The sequence below is a fragment of the Thermobia domestica genome, chromosome 15, assembly GCF_964235325.1.
Source record: "Thermobia domestica chromosome 15, izTheDome1.hap1.1, whole genome shotgun sequence".
Taxonomy (NCBI): Eukaryota; Metazoa; Arthropoda; class Insecta; order Zygentoma; family Lepismatidae; genus Thermobia; species Thermobia domestica.
In genome coordinates, this window is record NC_137468.1 from 63,548,954 (window position 1) to 63,563,650 (window position 14,697).

Here is a 14,697-nt window from a genome sequence, read left to right on the forward strand (position 1 = left end):
TAGTTACGAAAACCTATTATATCAGGAAAAATAAACAAATAGGTCATAGCTATAGCAAAGCTAATAGCTACGACTACCTATCAGGCACTATAAACAAAGATAAGAGCTACGACAATCTATTATATCAGGCACTACAAACAAATAGGTCAAACCTATAAGCAAAGATATTAGCTACGACAACCTATTATATCAGTGACAATAAAGAAATAGGTCCTAGCTATAGGCAAAGATAATAGCTACGACAACCTATTATATCAGTAACAATAAAGAAATAGGTCATAGCTATAGGCAAAGATAATAGCTACGACAGTATGAGGGACAATAAACAAATAGGTCATAGCTATAAGCAAAGATAATAGCTATGCCAACCGATTATATCAGGGACAATAAATAGGTAATAGCTATAGGAAAAGATAACAGCTACGACAATTTATCAGTCACTATAAACCAATAGATCATAGCTATAAGCAAAGATAATAGCTACTACAATCTATTATATCAGGCACTATAAACAAATTGGTCATAGCTATAAACAAAGATAATAGCTACGACAACCGATTATATCAGGCACTATAAACAAATTGGTCATAGCTATAAGCAAAGATAGTAGCTACAACAGTCTATTATATCAGGGACAATAAACAAATAGGTCATAGCTATAAGCAAAGATTAATAGCTACGACAATCTATTATATCAGGGACAATAAACAAATAGGTCATAGCTGTAAGGCATAATAAACAAACAAGTGGAAGTTCTAAATTTCTTAACATGATACGATAAGCATTTTAAAAATTACTTTTCTCCGAATGTTACTCTGTATGTTTTACGTCATAGAATAAGCTGCAGTAATTTGTAAAGTTTGAAATGTTCTTTCTTATCTGTTGTAGACAAAATTACAGAGGAACGTTTCCAACATCTTACAATACCTCACAACCTCAACACGAAAGTAGTAATTTTCTTTCCAATATCCATTTCATCACCTCCCATTTTTTATATGCTTCCTTTAAAAAAAAAAGAGAAATAAATAAAATTACATTTCCATATCAAATAAAAAAAAGGAAGCGAACGTAACACTTAACAATAGGGTAATAAAAACAGATGAGTGTAATAAAAATAGCTTCATAGATAACAAAAATGAGAATAAAGATATCCTACTGGAATGAGAAGAAAATAGGAGGCCGTGACCATGTTGATCCTCATTTTTTTCTTTCTTTGTTCAGAAGCAAAATAAATGAGAGTTTCTATTTTAAGTTGCTCTGTTGAAAATACCGAAAGTGCTGGAAAGCCTGAAATCCTGCCAAATAATTTCATAAAGCAGTATCAGTCTTTTCCTCTATTTTCTCCCTAATTTTTAACATATAAAATATGGCAAAAAAGAAAAAAAAAACAATAGTTACACCAATGATATAAAAATTAAAAGTGTCTCAATTTATTTATAGTTGGCAATCTAACACTTATGTCATATGATCAGATGGAAAGTAAACACATTTAAAGACTGAGTTATGTACCTACGCAGAATCAAGAAAAACAGGGATACCAGGAAATGTTCAAACATGTTGCAATATACCAACATACAATTATTTTAATATTGAACCCTTTTGAAACACAGATCTGAGAGTAAAGTATAAAAATATATCCTATAATATAGCCCGATATAAAATGATGTATTTTCATATAACTGTTTTTTACAGCTATAAATTCCAACGTATACAGCGATTCTTAAAAGGAGTTCTGCGAGTATGTAATAATCTTTTGTCTACTGTGTGCTGCTGTGATTTCGTTTACATATTTGTAACGTATTCATCTGGTAATTACATAATTATAAATAATTTTAGAACACAGTTTTTTTATTTATATCTTACTCAAATGATGGGCAAACTACGTCCCGCGGGCCAAATTAAGTCCCTTAAGAGGTTGTATCCGATCCGAGGCATGATTGCTAATTTGATGGATCTAAGGATCAGCGCATCACAGTTTGAACCAGATGTTCCAGAAATTTCAAGCATTAATAGAATTTAGTACTACAACAAGAATTTTTTTTTTTTAAAAATTAATAAATGGATCAAAAGATTGTGATCTTGGCCAATAATTAGTTTTTTGGATCAGAGACCACAAAATTTTTGAACGGCCCCTAAACCGAGTTTTCGCATTTTCTACGGAATAAGCACATTATACTGAGTTAACTGACAGTTTTAGTTTGGCTACATTATATGTAGTTCTCCAGATATAAAGCCTACAAGAAAATTTTGATTGAAATATATTGGATTTTTTTGATCTAATAATATTGTAAAATGTACAGTTGTTGTTATTGGACTATCAGAAATTTTATTTTTTTGCTTTGGCCCATTCCCCCCAAAAAAATACCATTGTCTTGAGCCATTACCCGTTACTTATTCATACACATGAAGAGTAGATTAATTATTAGGTTCGGTTCGAGTAAACTGAATTATTGATGGTTGACCATTTAATTAATAATTTAAAATATTTTGTTATACCTTTATTGTTAATTAGAATGTGACCTCTAATTATTTTAATGACTCTCATAATGGTGTATTTTGCTGTACATTCTCTACAAAAAAAAAAAAAAACTATAACAATAACTGTCCTTGTCTTCATTTGATTTTCCTGTTCTAAAAAAAACTCACAAGGACGCAGTCTACAGGATCCATGTGATCTTGACTAAACTTCAGAGTACGGAAGTAAACTTTCACTTCTTTAGAGTGCAAATCAAATATTTTCTTATGCAATTCTTTGTACCCTGAATTAATGCTAATCAAAGTTGGGGTTGTAGTATTTGCACAAATTTTCACTGATATTCTATTTAGAACAATAATTGGGGGAAAATACATGGCTCAAGTCTTTTAAGTGTTAATTTGAGGCTTCACGTCAACTGATAACATGACGTGAATGCAGTGCGTATACGTTCCCGCTTTGGGACAAACCATCCGTGTTATGTGTACGGGCTCTCGAGTTTGATTCTCGGTTGGAGAACATTGAAATTTGATTGTATTTCTGTGGTTCAGATTGAACCTTAAACCTTAGTCGTGAAAAGGGGTGCTAAGCTTCTACTAAAGAGTATAAAGAAACACGTATTCCATTTTAGAAAAGCTAGGTAAACTTCATAGCCAGATTTGGAGGGGAGTACAAAGATAAAAATTTCCTGCCCCACTGGGGATCGAATCGAAACTGGGTCGCCTACAGAGCAGAAATTGCTTAGGGACTACCACTGCGTATCTTATTGTAAGAATTACAAAAAATGTTCTTTCAATTTTAAAAATTAAAACCATATATTCGGCAACCTTATACAATCGAATGTATGTTTGTTTACTTGTTCGGAATACAATTTCACACCGTTGACTTGTTTTACTTCTGAGTGACTGTATCGAGGAGATCCAACTCTTGAAGAGGTCGTAGGCTACTTAAAAATATTTGATGCGTCTCCTAACGAGGGAGGAGGGGGCTTCAATGGGGAAGAGGTGGTTTAAAATGTATGCGAGAAATAGAGTATCTCACAAGCTTCTGATGTTAGGAAAATGAAATTTAGTATATAAACTTATTTTAAAATTAAAACAAGTGGACATACAAATATGACTTACAATATGTATAAAATACTGTGATGTAAGTCACCCATAGCACCCCTAGGTAGTAAAAATGGAAGGACATGTAAAATAAACGAAAACAAGCGATATTAGTGTCGAATACATTGTTTTCGGTGTCGCTAAGGTGAAAATGAAATGAAATCTTTGAGCTTTACGTCCCACGTTTATGCCGGTTAGGCTAAAGGAGACGGTCGCTAAGGTGAATAGTGAACTCTTGATGCCGTGTAAGTTCAAGTTCAGCCCCAATCGGCACGAAGGATGAGAAGGGGTGTATAATAAATTTTTTTATATCACGGAAATTAATTTTCAATCCATAGTTTCTGGGGTTGCTCCGTTAACTGGTGACAGTTCTGATGGCATTTAAGCCATAGTTTAGTCAGAAATGTGCAAGTGAGATGCACAGGGAATTAACAGAGACAACGCAGAAGTGGTTGCTCGTCATCTACTTAGTTCTTTATTTTTAAATATTATGCATAAATATTCTTATTCCTGTAAAAATCCCAACACTTCTGCTAGTTTATATATAAACGTACTGAGACAGGACTTTCCAAAAGTAATGTCTTCCTACATTTACTTACCGCTAGCTGTAAATCAAAATGGCTGTAAGTCGAAAGATCCAGAAACTATCATTTTAACATGATATCTGAAATGTTAACACATTTAACTTGTATAGTTGTATGTATTAATATTTATATTGAACTATTTAAAAATTCTCTTGTATTTATAGGTAGTTAGTGTGACACTACAACACAATGGAGCAGTTTGAGCAACTGTTGACGTGTGCCATCTGCTTGGATAGGTACCGAAACCCAAAGCTTCTGCCATGCCAACACTCCTTCTGCATGGAGCCATGTATGGACGGCCTGGTCGACTATGTTCGGCGACAAGTAAGCCATATTTTTTTTACAACTATAGGGTGGTATGAAGCTGGAAATAATGGGAGAACTAATGAAACATATTAGTTGGGCAGTAGCGAGATGAAAACACGTTACTGCCAACCAACAATTCGTTTCCCTTTAGTTTTAATTTTACTGTTTACATATATCTAGGACAATCCCTGTATTACTTTCTCCTTAAAATAAAACAATATAAAAGAATAAATATGTTGTAATCCATTGAACCATTAAATATTACAGTGATATTGAGATAGTTAAATATAAAATTTAAAAAAAAAATCAGAGCTAGATATATCTATATTGTATGTCAATTCATAGCCCGCTGTTATTGCAGCAACTTTACTAATTCTATCAGTATTCTCAATTTAAAAGAATGTTCCATCACATTCCACTTGATTTTCTTCAAAGCATCAAGATCCAAGACAGTGGTTATCTTACCTTGGAGATGATGCAAATACCGAATTTATACATCTCAGATTTCAAAATTCTCAATGTGACAAAATTCAAGATATTCCAAATTCAAAATATCCCATAAGGCGAAGTTTATAATATACAATACCACATTTCAAAATTCTGTACACAGTTAAGCCTTGAATTTTTTTAAAAAAACTCACATATTTCAAAGTTTACTAAAAAGAAGAAAGCAGACTTTGGTAAATGAATTTCAGTCATCTTTCGCGAGGTAGTAGTACGCATTTAAAGTGATGATATTACAAACTGCGAGAGCGCAATAGCAAGAAATAGCCTAGAAAAAGCGTCTTAAAGTTGTCGACTCACCCCATATATGATACGACGCATAAAGTTATCAAGTAACAGCATGGCAGAGTGAAGAGCATCTATGACTCACCTACAAAGGGTCCCGAGTTCGATAACTACTCGGTAACTTTTTTGCTTTTTCCAACAAAATAGCCACTTGTAACTACAAGTAAAATATTAATTCACCATATATTTATAATGCATAAAACAATAGAAATGTTCAAATCAGTTGTAAGATCTTTCAATGTTCCATGATAACTAGCAACAAAATATAATCTATTTCGTAAATACAATGATATCACGAGTCATATTCTGGTTACCTAGTCCTTATGCAAAAAAAAAAAAAAATGTTCTTGACGTTTCGTGTCTATATCTGTGGACAATATGAGAATTACAAGGGGGATGAGGGGAAAATCCCATTTGGGGATACTGGATGTATGCTGTAACGAAAAAAGATTTCTCTCTCATCCCCCCTGTAATTCTCACATTGTCCATATATATATAGGCACGAAACGTCAAGACATTTTTACATAAGGACTGGGTAACCAGAATATAACTTGTGATATCAATGTATTTAAGGAATAGATTATATTTTATTGGTAGTTATCATAGAATATTGAAAGATCTTACAACTGATTTGAACATTTCTATTGTTTTATGCATTATAAACATATAGTGAATTAATATTTTACTTGTAGTTACAAATGGTTACTTTATTGGAAAAAGGAAAAAAGGTGGCTTGACCAGGAATCGAACCCAGGGCCCTTTGTAGGTGAGTCATACATGTTCCTCACCTTGCCACGCCGTTTCTTGATACCTTTATGCGTTTTTATCATATATGCGGTGAGTCATAAACTTTAAGATGCCTTTTCTAGGCTATTTCTGGCTATTGCGCTCTCCCGGTTTGTAATATTAACACTACAAATGTGCACTACTACCTCACGAAATATGGCTCCGAAGTTCATTTACTAAAGTCTGCTTTCTGCTTGTAAGTATATCTTAGATTTCAAAATTCTCATTCCATGAAATACAACTCAGATTATTAAGTTGCCTGTGGTTTAAGTTTAGCTGCCCATAGTGTCAATTCCCAAAGATTAATTCTTCGAATTCAGCGTCCTTGGAACAACCCAACCAATGTGGTGCATAGTGAGGTTCTCTCATTACTCTAGACTTTATAGTCATCCTGCTACGTAAATCATTCAACTTATTTGAAGAGTATAGTTAATTATTTTTTATAATTAAAATACCTTGCTCTTGGTAACTCATAGCTCTTCCAAAGTTTGTTCGTAATTTTAATAACTGTGTTTGTTTTGTAAGAAAATGCAAAATACTTGCGTAAGGAGTTTACCTTTTTACTCTCATGACCAAAGTCTGCACCCTAACCAACATTCAAAATATTTTTCGAGTTTTTAACTCGAGGGTTCTTTAATATTTAGTTTGAGTCCGATACAAAGTACTTGAGTGTCTCCTTCCTCCTCTACAAACAAATTGTAAAGTATTTGCAAACTTTCTTACAAACAATCCAAAGACAGCCGTGAAACCTGTCATTTACAACACGAGCCTACTTCTAGTCCGAAATTGTCAATACAATATAACTGTACTTGACATAGACCTGAAACCTCAATTATCATCTGGTCTGATTTGAAATCTCCAATACAGTTCGATTTCTACAGTATTTGACCCCTTCCGATATCCTCATTACGCTTTTGACCTGAGCCGACTCGAACTAAAACTTTCTGTCATTAAACATATTAATCCGGACTGAGCGAGATCTCAATAATTTTATGTTCACATCGTTCCAAACGTGAAATCCGCAAATCCGTACATCTCCTGAAGGTCAAAACCTCATCAGAACCTCCTGAAAGTCAACAAAGGAATATTATACCTACCTAATATTTACGTAATCTTTTTACCTTTGGCTGTCTTGACAACAGGAATGAGGTTTATCATGGAAACAATGAGACCCTGTGAAGTGATTTTTTTCTAGGCATGCCACATTTGCACACAAAAGTCTCTCAATTTCTGTGTATTCTGCGAATGAGGTCGCATCTGAGCTCGCATCTGATCTTCTGTGACATCCCAATAGAGTTCCTTTCATTGGGCTAAGACCGTGTTTTTATATGCCACACACCCCTCAATCTCACGACGATGCATTGGAATTTAGTATCACAAATGTCACTATTCATCTCAGGGACACGAAAACTATGGACTTGGCAGTAATATCGGTCGTTCTCCATTATTTTTTCATGCCATACGCATTTCATCATTATAATATCTTATTAACATTGGTGGGCCTAAGGATGATATTCATGTCAAGAGTTACTAAGTTGGCCCAGGAATATGTTGAACTTTTTATGTCATATTAAAATAATTCAATACGTTACAAAGATTCCTCATATACAAGGTGTGGCCCAAAACACGGTGAATCATTTTATTAGTAACAAAGTTATAAGCTTACATAGAATTTGGTTTAATCTCCTTCAAAGTACTGTCCTTGCCTAGCAATACACTTATTCCAACGTTGAATCCATAACTGGAAGCAATTTTGGAAGGCTCCTTTTGAAAGGGCATTCCGCTGCTCTGTCGTGGCCCACACAATGTCAGAAATGGTGTCAAAACATTTTCCTTTAAGCATTGTTTTAATTCTTGGGAAGAGCCGGAAGTCACACGGTGCTATATCTGGAGCACAAAGCGAATGTAGGCAGAGAAGAATTTTTCTTGGCAAAAAACTCGCGGATCGAAAGCAGTGTGTGGCACGGTGCAATTTCGTGGTGAAGAAGGGGGCCATTTGGCCATTTAATCGGTGCTTAAAATACTTATCACGGATCCATGCGAGATGTTTAGTTCTTCAAGAAGCTCTCGAATAGTCATTTGCCTGTTTGAACAAATAATTCGTGTAATTTTTGGCACGTTTTCATCTGGTTTTGACGTCAAAGGACGTCTCGATCGTTGTTCGTTTCCAACCGACTCCTTGCCAATTTTGAATCGCTCATACCACTTGTAAACAATTTTCAATGCCACTTTACCATCGCCATACACTGATTTTAACACTTCATGAGCTTTTTTGTCATATATGTTTTGCAGATTGAAAGAAAATTTAATGTTGGTGCGCGACAGACACTCTTAACACGTCCTCACTCTTCTGCCTCTGAAAGCCAAGTAACATGTCACAGTTAATTCAAACTCGACACTAACTGTACCAAAGATTTAAGCCTTCGTGCTAACTACTAAAGCTAACGCCAAAAATATAGGCGGGTTGCGCGCGCACCTTACTGCTCGCTGTTGTCAACTCTCCCTTGTCATGTGTCACCTCCTTCCCCTCCTGTTGCAGGAGTAAACAGACGACAGCCGTTTACCTAGCCACAGTTCAAAGCCTGCGTTCTGCCGTAACCAATCTTCAACACGCGCGCGAAACATGAAACCTTGACAGTGACTGAGCAAGACAAATGTAAATATGGCAAGTGCGTATGTTGCTAGTTGGCTCTTGCTGTCTCCACCCACTTTTTGTTGCGCGCGCAACCCGCCTATATTTTTGGCGTTTGCTTTAGTTGAAATGGATACAACATCGATAGACGTCATTGTACAACTACATTCACGTACTTTTTGATCACAACTTGTATTTCAGATTAAGAGCTTGAGTTGTCCAATTCCATAAGCAAGTGAACTAAGAATGTTTTCTATTATTTTACGTTGTAGTACGACTATTATCCGTAAAACTATTATATCTGCAAAAGCGTTCACTGCAAATATATTGTTTAAGAGAATAAGTGGTATATATTCCTAGTATTGATGTTAATCATAGCCTTTCATAATCTCTTGTTTCACAAGAATACAGTTAACCCATTCTGACACTAAATCTTTAGCATAAATGTTATATTTCATATTATTGATAAACTTATATAAATGAACACCAAATGATATTTACATTAGACATATTAACTCATTTGTTTCCATTTTCTAAATCAGAATACTAAATCTGTCAATGGACACCCTAGTGGTTTCTAACCTTATTTACCTGATGTACCCTTTCATAAACCTTTCATACTTCTTACCCTTCCTCTCCTCCTTGCCACTTGTCCTGATCTTTCAACCATTTTAGCTGCAACATTAAATTCTCAAATATTCAATAATAATAATAATAATAATAATAATAATAATAATAATAATAATAATAATAATAATAATAATTTCACCAATTTATATTTATTTTCAGCAATAATTCTGCATATCATTGTAGTGTAGTGTTATTTATTTTTACCGGGTTTGTTATTAATAAAATCACAGTTTTTACTCAATAGCTATTATGTTCGTACGGTATTTTTTTAAATTGTTCCAACATTCGTAACATTTGTCATTAAAAATGAAGTTTATTTATGTCAGTAGCTTGTGCCCCATTTTCTTGCTCTTCGCACTCCCAAGGTGGGGAACACTGCCTAAATAGACCATTTATGTATGCAGATAGACCATTTCAGAACAAATATATACCTAGGTATATTTCTGAATTAGTTTTTTAAAAATAGTTTGCTATATTAAGGTTCTGAGAAACAACTTGTTAATCCCAATTGTCCAGTTCTCGTGTTTCTGCCTCCAAATATACTGGAATTTCTAAATACTAGATCCTGTAGAAGATAACGCTAATAACATGATAGTTTGAAGGAGGCAAATCCATAAAATATTAATAAATGAACAAATGTGGTCAACATCTGTTGTCCTGTAAAATTTGCTTAATGAAACTTAACAGGTTTTTCCTCAGCATCCTTCATATTTATACTGGTTATAATATCTAGAATACTTTCACTAACTTTTACTTATTACTATTTCCTCCATAGGTGAAATGTCCAGAATGCCGAGCAGAGCATCGCATTCCATACCAGGGCGTCCAAGGATTCCCTACCAATGTAACACTGCAAAGATTTCTGGAATTGCACATCGAGATAACAGGAGAGCTTCCAGACCCAACAAGTGGTCAAGTAATGGAAAGATGCAATGTATGTTCGGAGAAAGCTTATTGCAGCATTTGCACTCACTGTGAAAAGAAAATATGTCCGGATTGCAAAGAGGCACACATGGACATTCTACGACGAGAGATCTCTAGGATTAATAATCAAATTCGGAGGGCGCTTCACCGACTACAAGATTCTTTAGCTATTGTTGAAAAGAATATGCTAAATTTGCAACAAAATTGCACCTCGGTGTCTGAAGAAGTTGATGAAATTTACCGAAGACTGGCCAAAGCACTTAAGGATCGAACGGAGTACCTGCGCTGTGAAATTGATCGATACCTGACCACAGAACTAAGGAACTTGGCTACGTTGAAAGAAAATCTCGAACAGGAGATATCGAATATTCAAAGTAACTGTGATCTCGCTGATAAACACATGACAGAAAGTGTAGAATGGGATGATTGTGAATTGATGGATGCTAAAGAGATATTTTTGAAAACAATGGAATTTATAAGAAATTTTGAGTATGAGCAAAGTGACTATCAAAGAAGAGTTAGATTCGCAATGTCCCAAGATCCAAATCAACTTGTGGTAAACCTTGCAGGTTATGGTGAACTTACAATAAATATGCCACAACAATTTACTGGAGGAATGTTGCAACCACCAGCTACACCTGGATTAATGAGAAGCAAGAGTGACCATAGACTAGCTACGCAATTTAGGCAACAAGAACAAATGTACGGTGGCGGCTATGCAGGAGAGGAACCCTCAGGGCGAGTATCACCTTTAATGGGTCGAAAATTTGGTGAACGATATCCTGCCAACCGTGAGAGATACAATCAAGACACCCGGTACGGCAGGGGTAGTGCTGACTACAGTAATGAATTTGAATCTCCGTATGATAACGACAATCGACGAACTCGATACAGATCTCGTTTTAATCGACACGCTGACAGTACTGAGCCAGAAGAACCTCAGGGACGTTCTGTTAGATTTTCAGAAGAACCTCAACCAAGGAAAGAAAGAGAAAGGGTATTTGATACTGAGGATGTTGCCAGAGGACCTCTTAGTGGAATTACAAGATTGTACGATTCCCCACGAGTTATGAAAAGATTGCAAGAATCCGAACTGAAAGAGAAAAAGAAAGACAAAGCACCGCCACAACAGCCTCAACAACCTATAAAGCCTGTAACACAGACAGGTCCTCAAATTGCCATAAAGAAGACCCAACGACAAGTTAGTGAGGAAGATGAAATCTCTAAAATTAAGAAACAGAACAAGAGCCAAGAACAAGCTGCGGCAGCTACTGATTCTACTCTTGTGAACAAACCTTTGGCTGAACGAGTCGCAGCCCTCAAAAGAGCAGAAGAATCAAAATCTGACAGTGGTCAACAAAGGAGAACATCCGTGGATGAAGACAGATCAAGTCAACCATCGTCTCCAACTGGTCGTACTCCAGCAGAAAGACAAACATCTACAACCACGACTGCTGCTGAAAGCAGTGCTGAGTCTGATGACAATTCTTCTGTTACATCGCAACAACGAAAAACTTCTTATGGGCAAAAAGAAACAACAAAGCCGGCAGTCACTCGTAAATCTTCAGCAAGCTCAGACAACACAGAAGATAGCTCAGATAGAAATCGCCAACGGAGTCCTGCAAAAGCGGCAACTGAGCGGTTTCAAAACCGCTCAGCCAGCTCGGACAGCAGTACTTCTGAGTCTTCTACTGCTTCTTCTCCTGTTCGTAATACTCCTGCAGCCTACCCCACAGAGGAAGTAAAACAAAAGGCAGCGCCAAGGGGTCATGAAGCCGGAAAGACGACAGATAGCGGTTCTTCCACACCAAGGAGCAGAATTTCCTCTACTGGCTCCACTAGCGATAAAAAGGACACTACAACAACACGCCCTGGAGGACGATTTCAGAGCCGTTTTTTACCCCGTGCAGCTACACCTACGGCAGAACCTACCAAAGAATCTGAAAGCAGTTCTGAATCTGAAGAAACTGATTCAGAGGAAGAATCGGAAGATGAATCTACACCAAGAACTAGACCAGCAGATAAGGAAATGGATAAGACAGATATTGGTCCACTTCTAGCAAGAAGTGCTCAAGCACGCGATACCACAAACTTAAAAAAAGAAGAACCATCTCCATATTCGAAAACGCGATCTGGAATTAGTTCTCCAACGACTACCGCTTCTAGTCCGTATAGCAGCGATAGAGACAGTGGAAGTTATAGTAGTAGATACGGAACGAGAGGAGAACCGGATAGGGCAACAGACTACTCGGGTGTAGGTCGTACTCGAACTGGTACACTATACGGGTCAAAGGACGAGACATCGAGTCCATACGGAAGTAAGTACGGAAGAAGGCAGGAGGAAGATACAGGGTCAAGATACGGAAGTAGCGGTTACACGAGTCGTTTTTTAAACAAAAGTAAGAGCTCTGCTGCGCTCTCCCCAGAGGACGATGACACCGATAAGGGCGGCAGAAGTACCTCTGGTGGTGGGGATGACAAGTACCCAAGTGGCAGGTCGAGATATGCGGCGTTAAAAGACCGCCGCTCCCGGCTTGCCCGCAGCAAGAGCTCTCATAATTTTGGCGGTGATGATGATGATGACACCAAAGATACCACCACCACGACCACTGCCGCACCTTCTTCCTCTTCCTACATGTCCCGTTATGGAACTGGTAATGATCTCTCCCGCAGCCGTTCTACCCACGCTTTAAAATCCCGCGAGAATTCACCCGAGCGAGGAGCGAGCGCCACAGGCACAGGTAAAGATGGCGAGGCTCTTAGCTCTTGGGCACGATATCTTAAGAACAAGTATGGTAACCGCGCGAAAGAAAAAGAAGGTGGGCCCCTGTCTGGAACGACACCAGCAACTCAGGCGCGTCGTCTTTCTTTAGGGTTACCACTAAGAACATCAAGCCTAGAAAGTTCTGACGACGATCAAAAAAACACGCCTACCTCCCCCACTTCTCCTACAACAGCAGGTTTCGGAAATTTACCTAGGAACCAATACCTGCAAAAAAGGCGGCAACTTTTTAAAATCGGAAGTCGGGGGAGCGAGCCCGGATGTTTCACGTGGCCGCGCGGTATAGCCGTTGGTCCTGATAACACTATAGTGGTTGCAGATTCTAGCAACCACCGTGTTCAAGTGTTTGACCAAAACGGAATTTTTGTAAAAGAGTTCGGCACATACGGTAACGCAGAAGGAGAGTTTGATTGTCTCGCTGGCGTTGCAGTGAACCGTATTGGACAGTTTATCATTGCAGATCGCTATAATCATAGGATACAAGTGATGGATCCTGCTGGAAGATTTCTCAGAGCATTTGGTAGTCAAGGTACTGCTGATGGTCGGTTCAACTATCCTTGGGGTATTACAACTGATGCCCTTGGTTTTATTTATGTGTGCGACAAAGAAAATCATCGTGTCCAAGTATTCCAATCTGACGGAACTTTCGTTGGAAAGTTTGGTAGTATGGGCAGTAAACCTGGACAATTAGAACATCCTCATTATATTGCAGTGAGCAATACAAATCGAGTTATTGTGTCTGATTCGAATAACCATCGAGTTCAAATATTCGACGTCAATGGACGAGTCCTGACCACCTTTGGCAGCGAAGGATCTGAAGAAGGACAATTTAAGTTCCCAAGGTAAGCATGTTCTGTTGTTTAGAATAATTAAGATTTGCTTATCTATTTATAGTAACTAAATATAAAGTTTTACGTATTTAGCTTTATTCATAATTTATGAGTGAACATATGCACGGGATGGTTCTAGGTAATGAAAAATTTTGAGTGACAAAACATGATTTTCTTATATGCAGTATATTAAATATATAACACTGTAAGAGAACATGAAAACGTTAACTAACATTTAGGTGAATCGGTTTAAAACAGATTACTATGTAACTAGATTGATCTAAGACCACAGAATTAAGATTCATATATGCAATGTTAGAATTTATATCATCCATTTAATGGTACATACTATATGACAGGAAGCAGCGAGTAAAGTATCTGCAGATATTCGTCCTCTATACAGAGCAAACCGGGGTGGAACAAGAACAACACAATATGATTGTGAGAAAGAAGAAAGTATTACAATGTATGGCACGCAAGGATATCAATTGTGATACATTGTTATTTCCAAGATGCCGGAACTGGTTTCCAAAGAGCGATGACAGTGTTCGTTATTGTGGAGATGTGTTTGTGCAGACGCAATTTAAAATTAAGACCTATGATCAATCTCCGTACCACCCAAATATGTATGAATATTGACAAACAAAAACGGGTGTTGGTTGAAGTTTAGCGTCACTTTCAGCATCGAGGCTACACGAGACGTGGACCTACAACTTAACGTGGGATAAGAATCAATGACCTTCCATTAGGAATCGAACCTGGGTCTCCTACGCTGAAGACACGTACACTAACTGTTAGGAACCTTTAAAGAACTCTTCACTATTAATTCTTGTTATCTGGACAGTTAACCTCTTA

General features: G+C 37.0%; 1 protein-coding gene and 1 long non-coding RNA gene across 4 annotated transcripts in view; one reads left to right on the forward strand and one right to left on the reverse strand.

Moving 5' to 3' along the window:
• LOC145671052 (uncharacterized) overlaps nucleotides 1–14,697 on the reverse strand; it is a 583,222-nt gene that overhangs the window by 275,430 nt on the left and 293,095 nt on the right. The gene's annotated exons all lie outside the window — the stretch shown is intronic.
• The window catches only part of tn (tripartite motif containing protein thin), a 189,647-nt gene that overhangs the window by 118,123 nt on the left and 56,827 nt on the right, over nucleotides 1–14,697 (forward strand). For both annotated transcript variants that reach the window (XM_081739737.1, XM_081739736.1), the window contains 2 exons: nucleotides 4,328–4,487; nucleotides 10,082–13,854. In XM_081739737.1, coding sequence (XP_081595863.1) covers nucleotides 4,353–4,487; nucleotides 10,082–13,854 — 3,908 coding nt within the window. In that variant the 5' untranslated portion in view covers nucleotides 4,328–4,352. The remainder of the gene's footprint in view (nucleotides 1–4,327; nucleotides 4,488–10,081; nucleotides 13,855–14,697) is intronic.